At 39.6% G+C, this 8,253-nt stretch overlaps 1 protein-coding gene across 1 annotated transcript; it reads right to left on the bottom strand.

The window, feature by feature from the left end:
• Positions 1-402: 402 nt before the first annotated feature.
• LOC146582467 (UDP-N-acetylglucosamine transferase subunit ALG13) lies at positions 403-7,779 on the bottom strand. Its single transcript, XM_085297536.1, has 4 exons — positions 7,593-7,779; positions 5,747-5,909; positions 1,504-1,642; positions 403-1,404 (listed from the first exon to the last, which is right to left on the bottom strand). The coding sequence occupies exons 1-4, from the start codon at positions 7,671-7,673 to the stop codon at positions 1,293-1,295; spliced, it is 495 nt and encodes a 164-aa protein (XP_085153662.1). The 5' UTR covers positions 7,674-7,779; the 3' UTR covers positions 403-1,292.
• Positions 7,780-8,253: the final 474 nt, after the last annotated feature.

Raw genomic sequence — 8,253 nt, 5'->3', positions numbered from 1 at the left:
ACCACTTCTCCTCTACTGTTTTGCAAAAACTCCCTGCAGCAATTCCCCCACATGGCTACAAATTTAAACATCATCTCACCCTTGTGGCAAACATGAGAACAACCAGAGCAGCCTTTTGTTTGAAGTAGAAATCATTTACATTGAGAAATCCATGCACAGTTATTCAGGTTGTTCTGGAGTTTGTGGACTTTCAAAGTCCTAAAGCTTGTTCCGAGTCAGAGTCGTGGGAGGGCAGCGGACACAGAAATAAATGAGGTGGAAAAATGCACAATCACAGGCCTGCAGCCAGAGTTAGGCCTCAGTCAAGCAGTCTCTCAAGACTATGACACATGCGTTCAAAAAGTCACAGTGGACTTTAAATAAATCAAACATGGCAATAAATACTAACAAACACCATAATAAAACAGATAAACTGCAGATCGTGTTTACTTCATAAATAAGCAATCTTGTAAACATTATTTTCACTCAGTCTAAGAGATGTTTAAATTTACAGAAAAATCTACACGATGCAATGAACCAAACACTACATGATTTACAACCCTCACCCCGTTCGGCTTTCTGTAACGTCCAAATCATTTCTAAAGTTCAAACAGGCTTCCAGCACCTTTTAAATGTATTTTAATTGTTTCTCAGTATGTCTGTTATTCTTTCCAGAGAAAGACGCTCACTTAACTTGAAATCATTCATCATATCCAGTGCACGTGAGTCTTTTTCCCCCAAGAAATTTAACAGCAGTTCTAAAAATAGCTACAAATGAAGCATAGCCTGTGAGCTAGTTCAGGCAGGCACCCCAAGCTGGATTGCATCTCTCTCACACACACACACACACACACACACACACACACACACACACACTACAATCTGGCAGTCTATTAAAGCTGCAGATTCCCCCATTTCTCCCTCTGATATGTCATTACCCTCCATCACAGCTTGCAGTTTTAACACATCCACCGCCGCAGCATCCACCTGGATGCTCCACAGAGACATCTAAATAGGACATGTCAACACAATAAAGAAATGCAACTAGGTCAGAGAGCTTCACTCTTTTCTCTTTCCTCAATTTTTCCTTGACACCAAACACTTGAAATGAGCACCTTAAAATTCGATGCATTCATATAAAACGTCTTTAGAAGACAAATCTAGAACATACAAAATAATTAAAAATATACAGCAGGGTTGTATTGAGTTGTTTTTAGATGTGTATCATTATTGCATACAAAAATATAACACATCATAGTGTCATCTGTGTATCGTACAGGTACATAACACGACATCATGCAGATATAGACTTTTCACTTAATGCCAAGAGCTTTGTCCATAAAGTCTGCAAATTTCTTTGGCTGTCCAGGCGGGAAGGGCTGCAGGACTGAGAGGTCCATGGTCCTTAGAGTTTCTGTCAGGGTGCTGAAACATTTCATCCAGAGACAAACAGCTGTTACTTCAATCTGACTGATAATTCTCACATGAATCAGCTGCATGTGGGTTCTGTGTAGGAGCACATACCTGCACGTGCAGTACAACAGGTGGGAGTCCATGTGCAGCTGTCTGGCCAACTCCAGCTGGTGGTTGTCCATCAGTTTGTCATTGACTACGACCAGCAGAGATTTGCCTGCACCGAGAGCCTCCAGACAGCTTCCTGCCCCTGAGGAGGAATAACAACACTGAGATTCTTACCCAGGGAATACACCGGGTGTGTATCTGTGTGACGTCACACCGCTGATAAGTATCCGCTTCATTCTCCGCTGAGATTTTACTCTGCAGAGGGTCTGAAACCTAACTGGATTCTCTGCTGCATTCCTGTATCTCACTTCCTGCGCTTCTCATCAGCTCTGTGCAGGTCAATGCTGTTGAAGATTGTCAAGACAGTCTCACTGTGTCGATGCTACTATGGAGTAGTAAACAGTAGCAAACTGTCCATGTAGGAAGTTTTCTATTCCCTGGAGTGTGACTTCCTGATCACCCCTCTGTTTTACCCGTTTATGTCTTAGTCATGATCCTGTCACAACACTCCCTCATTGTCTACCTGACCCTTGATGTTTTACAACTATATACAAACTATACACCCCACTGATTGTTGCCCTCTCCCATCCTCTTGTGCTTCTATATAAACAGTATGCTTGTCAGTAGCTCACTTTACCAACCCACTCTCCTGGTTGGTAAACCCACTGTATACTAAAATACCATCACAGCTATGGAAAACATGCCTTTGAGCCATTTCTTCAACAACACAGAGCAGAAAGACGATTCTGCTTATGAAACCCGCTGCAGCACATTTGGTGGATCTGCAGTTGTCTTTATTGGGCAGCTGCACTGTTTGTATTCCCAGGATTATTTGTAACTAGAACCCAAGTTAAAGAAAAAACAACAACATTTTGTTGGAAAGTTTTATAGCAACTTCATTGTAATCTTGCAACTGGTAATCCATCACACGAGCATGCTGTGGCCTGTTTATTGTTGGCTGAATTAATGAAGGTGGCTATTATGTAAATGACAAAAATCTAAGAATATTAAGAGTTTCTAGACAAATTATGTCTCAACAGGACCTCAGACATCTTTCCAATGTGTTTATTTTGATGTTATGAGTCTAAAAACGCAATCGGAGCAAAAAGGAATCGAACCACCAACCTTCCGATTAGTGGCTGACCTACTCTACCTCCTGATCCACCCCATAATGAGGTTAGGAAATGTACAAGATATCTCTGTGAGCTGTAACAAACCGCTTCAGGCAGTTTTTTCTCCTGTTTTTGCTTTGAGACATCACTGAAAATAGATGTCTCTAATTTGACCACCTCGTGCACTGAAGCCCCGCCTACACGCTGTTTAAACTTTCTGGTTATGACAGGCAGCCAGTCAGAAGACAGATGGCTTAAAGGGTTAAAAAGAAAAAAGAAAAAAGCTCGTTTCAGGCAGAGGACAAACTCAGGAGTTGCACAGTAAGATAAACGAGAGTCATTTTTAACTGTGACTCATACAAATATACTTTAATAGAGCCCAAGTAGAAAAATAGGGAGCTGGAAATGAACATAATAGGTTCACTTTAATGTTTTTGTTTGTCACTCTTACACTGTACTGTAGCTGCACTTTTATTATTACCATATTTTTAAATCCTTACTTCGGTCTTCTCTACAGTTTATTTGACATTTTCTTCTTAGTTCTCTAAATTAACCACCTGTTTATAATTAATACAAATAACATTAATAATGGCCCATTAAATATCCCAGGAGGCCTCTCTAGAGAGCCAACAGTACATTAACAAACCACAGACCTGACTCATCCAGACGGAAAACAGCCATCATGAGAGTTATTAATTGCACCTGTGCTTTTCCTTCTCTGACATGTCAAATGTCTTCTGTGTAAATGGGTCTACTGGGAGAGGAAAACAGGACCAAGTAAAAAGACACAGCAGTGGCTCAAGACTAAGAGCAAACTCAGCCGATTAAAAGAAGAATTTACTATATTTAAACCAGACAACCATTTGTCAACACTGATGGCTCCAGCTGCAGTTTTCTGCTCTTGTTTTGTGTGACAGTAAGCTCGGGATGTTTGTCAGTTTTAGACACTGGGTCAGGAGTAAAAATGTGGAAATGAGAAAAAAAAAAAGTGTCCCATCTGTGGGGATGGGATGGGAACTGGTTCTTGTAGAAAACCAGTTCCAAGTCGTCTAATTCCTTGGAAATGTTAGTAAGTGTAATATGTGTAATAATTACTTTATGAGTAACGACTTTGCATGAAAGTAATTTCTTTATTGCTGCTTAGCAATGGTGGTGACTCTCAAAACTGAGCCAATGAGAATCAATAAGGAATCTAATGAATAACTGATATTGACAATGGAATCTGAATCGCTAATTTCTTATCAATCCCCATCCCTACCAGCCTTTTACAGCCATTCTGACACTTTACAGACCGATCTATTTACACAACAGATACACAGTAGTAACTTGTAAAGGAAACAGTCATTTGCAGCTTCAAGTGCCTCTAGAGGCAAAAGGCCTGGTCTTCAGTCATATTTTAAAAGCGTTTAGCTCTGTCTGAAAACTGCTTTGTTATGAATATCCTCCTGTTTGTAACTCCAACTCCACTCGGAGGCCCTCGTACGGCTGCACCATTAATCATCAGTCTTGTGTTTGTACACTGATGAAACATTTCTTTTGCTTTGACTTATGTTTTCCGGGAAGGTCTTTTAACACTTAAAAATTATCGCATGCTTTCCTTGTGTTCATTAAACACACGGGGCCCACATCCATATCAGAGCTGCAATGGTTGGTGGATTAACCTTCATTTGGCAGGAGTGGAGTCATGCAGGATCCTGGCTGCATACTTATATGTTGGTGTGATATTTTTATTTAAAAAAAACAAACAAAAAACTGTCTTCTTTTTTAAAACCATTAAATATGAAGCAATTTAATAATAATAATAATAATAATAATAATAATAATAATAAATTTTATTTGTGAGCGCCTTTCAAGTCACCCAAGGACACTTTACAATAGGATAAAACACTTAGTAAAACAATGGCAGAATAAGAACAATAAAATAAAAGCACAAGATAAAATTAACAAACAGTGGATTCACAGTGAATATGCAGATTTGAACAGATGAGTTTTGAGTTGGGATTTAAACTGTGGGAGAGAACCAATGTTTCTTATTTCTGGGAGCAGAGAGTTCCACAGCCTGGGAGCAGAGCAGCTGAAAGCTCTGCTTCCCATGGTGGTGAGGCGGAAGGAAGGTGCAGTAAGCTGGATAAAAGAAGAAGAACGTAGTGAACGGGCAGAACAGGTGGTGGTTAACAGGTCAGAAAGGTAAGGAGGAGCGAGGTTATGAATGGCCTTGAAGGTGAGCAGAAGAAGTTTGAAAATTATCCAGAATTTCACAGGGAGCCAGTGAAGTTCCTGAAGAACAGGGGTGATGTGCTGGTAGGAGGGGGTTCTGGTGATAATGCGAGCAGCAGAGTTCTGAACCAGTTGAAGCTTATGGAGGGATTTTTTATGAAATATGCATACATAATTAGATTCATCACTCCATAAAAGCTGTTGCCACTGATTTTCAGTCCAGTTCTTGAGTAATTTGTTCCACCTCAGCCTTTTCTCTCCATTTCCCCTCCTTATAAATGTCTTGCTAACAGCCACCCGTCCACACCGTTTCTAATGAGGCTTCAGTGAACAGTAGATGGACCAGGTGCATCTCTCAGGTCTTTGCCATTTACTCAAACTTTTTTAAGGACACAGTGCACACCATGTCGAGGTATGTCAAGTTTTCAATTAGAACTAAAGAAATGAGAACAAATTATCTGTTTTTGTGACAGGCCGCTAGCAACAATAGTTATGTGTCGACACAACACTGGCTCATCCTGTGAGTCATTCAAGAAATGCTTGAGTGAGGCTCAAGATTTGCAGATCTTCTTTCCTCCATTTACTCCTGCTGTGACACGGGGGGCATTGATATTTACATGCAGCTCTCAACCAACCAACAGTGAGGCTCTGCAAGTTTTTTGAATGTGTTTCTTATAAATTTAAATGGAAGCTGAGGTTCCTTTTATGCAAGAATCTCACCTTTTTAATTCCAACAGCCATTTAAACCAATTTCAGACGCTTTGGGTTTCTGTAGAGATGTATCCATAGATATAAAAATCTCTTTTCCAGCTAATTGTTTACTCTTATTTTCAACTAGAGATAATAAAAATGAAATAAACTGTCACCATGTGTGGGACGGGAGTGCATTAGCTGTGTAGGACACCTGATCGCCCTACCTGCGTGGCTGATGACGAGATCGGCCTGACTGATGTCCTCTGCTATTGAGTTTTTGAATCGAAAAGCCTCCAGTCTGATGTGTGGACAGCTGTCAGCAGCTGGAAGAACTGAACCTCTTCCAACCTGAAGCACCAAACGCTCATATCCACGAGCCTTTAAAGCCTGAGGGAGAAAATAATTGCTTAGTATGAAAGCAGCACAAATTCACATCAATAATTTACACATTATTGACATTTTTAGACTTCAGAAAGATTTTAGAGGGAATATCTTTCAGTCATATGATATACACATTGTGCAGGTGTGAGCCACCTGCGGCACCTTTTTGAATTAGTTTCCTGAGAACCTTATTCATAACTTGATACCTGCGAGCGTCACAGGTTTGGTTTCATATTTCCTTTTGTCTGCACACAGACAGTCCCGTATGTCATTATATCACCACAGTGCAGTGTTTTAACCTCTAACACAACTTAAAAGCTGTGAATACTGGATTTGTTATTATTATTATTATTATACAGATTTTCCTATAATTAATTTATCTACATAATGGTACATGTTGTAGTTTAGGATTAATTGATAAATATTTGCTCATCCTGTTTAATGGCAGCTAATTTTCCATCAAGCTCGAGAACAGCGCTTCACTTGTTCCATATTTTGTCACGTTATAGTTATATTTCTTCAATATTGTTAGAAAATTAGTAAGACACAATGATTACTGTGGTGCTGAAGGGAGATTTTTAAAAAAAGAAATCAAACAAAATGCAAATTTAGGGCTCTAACAGACATTTAAGTTACTGTAGCACATACTGAGACCATTTTGGTGAAGAGAAATATTTATTGTTCAGTATTTTATTTTGCACACATGAATGAAATTCTACTCTTATTAATACTGTTATTTTAAATGTTGCTAGGTGCACCTTTTCAATTGCTCATTAGATAAATATCCAATCTACCAATCACATGGTAGCAACTGGTGTTGACGATGTTTCCGTGCCTGAATACATGGTCAAGACAACCTGCTGAAGTTCAAATTGAGCATCAGAAAAAGAACTTAACTGACTTGAAAGTGGCCTTGTTGTTAGTCTCAGTATTTGAGCAACTCGTCTGATCTACTGTGATATTCTTACAAAACCATGAGATAATGGTTAAAAAACAAACAAACAAAAAACCCCAGAAAATATTAGGTGAACATCTGGGTAAAAATGCCTTGTAGATGCCAGAGGTTAGAGGAAAATAGCCAGGCTGCTTTAAGATCATAAGAAGGCATCAGTAACTTAAATAACCACTTGTTACAATCAAGGTATGCAGATGAGCATCTTTGAACACATAACAGCTGGGCAGCAGAAGAGCACACCGGGTGCCACTCCCATCAGCTAAGAACAGGCAGCTGTGACTAAAATTCACATGAGCTCCCCAACGGTGGAAAACAGATGACCGGAAAATGTTGCCTGGTCTGATGTTAATATGAACAAAACTATGTGAGGAATGTTTTCAGCACCTTGTTATATGTTATAAGTGAATGTTATAAAGATTTAAGACAGTTTTGCAGACAAAAGGGAGTCCAAACCAGTCATTGCAAGGTATACCTAATAAATTGACCGGTGAATACATGTACCGATGGCCAGAGATAACTTCCACTTGGTTTTTAAACATAAAACTGGGAGGTTGTCCGCAAAATAACAGAGCACATTTAGCCCACTTATATTGGTCACAGATAAAAGTATTCCTGCATAAAAATAATAGGGAGCTCATAGATTTTAAAAGCTCTACGGCCTATGCCCTGCTGATTTCAGTGGTTTATTGCACACTATTCACATCTTCAATAACTCCTCAGGTAACTTTCCTCACCTGAGTGGCCTCAGAGGAAGTGATGCTCTCAATCAGCTCGTCGAAGCTCGTGGTGCCGACAGTTACAAACACCGTCTTCATGTCTGCTCAGCGAAATTGCCCGGGTTTTCTAAATTTACGCACTTCAGTTTTCATCTCATCCACATCTTCGTCGTGCACCCGCAGACCTGACAGCTACTTCCGCTTCAGAGCCGATGGCGTCACAGCTATGACGTACAACGCGTCATGGCGCCACCTATAGGACCGGAGGTGTTTCTGCGAGGGGTACTATGTGTATGTGTGAGCTGCAGCATGGAAAAATACCAGTTTACTGCTTATGCAGGAAGGTGTCGATTCAGTGACAGGAATGTTAAGCAAGAGCAGGGTAACATGAATGAAAAAATATTAATAATTCCAGGAATCGTTTGGTTTTTCAACATATTTTTCACCATGAAACACAAACATAATGTCCCATGTTTATTATTAATACTAATAATATTGATTATGATGAGGACAATAGTATAATCAGACTACATTTCAACATTTTTCAGGTTATCATAATAAAAAATTATGTCATAAGGAATCCAGAGAGCAGATAATGGTGACAAAGACAACAATATAAAAGGGAGTAAGAACAATGTATTTGTAAAGCACATAAATACATGTGCTTTAACTGACCCAA

The sequence above is a fragment of the Mchenga conophoros genome, linkage group LG2, assembly GCF_057382185.1.
Source record: "Mchenga conophoros isolate Kocher_MC1m ecotype Shallow Benthic linkage group LG2, M_conophoros_male_GT1.1, whole genome shotgun sequence".
Lineage (NCBI taxonomy): Eukaryota > Metazoa > Chordata > Actinopteri > Cichliformes > Cichlidae > Mchenga > Mchenga conophoros.
This window is presented reverse-complemented; position numbering and strand designations above follow the sequence as displayed.

What these genes read in the sequence shown, in the direction of transcription:
- LOC146582467 (XM_085297536.1), bottom strand. Translation starts at nt 7,673, where the DNA reads ATGAAGACGGTGTTTGTAACTGTCGGCACCACGAGCTTCGACGAGCTG. An exon ending in CTTCCTCTGAGGCCACTCAG is followed by an intron (nt 5,910 to 7,592) that starts GTGAGGAAAGTT and finishes TTTCTCCCTCAG; the next exon opens with GCTTTAAAGGCTCGTGGATA. An exon ending in CTGTTGTACTGCACGTGCAG is followed by an intron (nt 1,405 to 1,503) that starts GTATGTGCTCCT and finishes GAAATGTTTCAG; the next exon opens with CACCCTGACAGAAACTCTAA.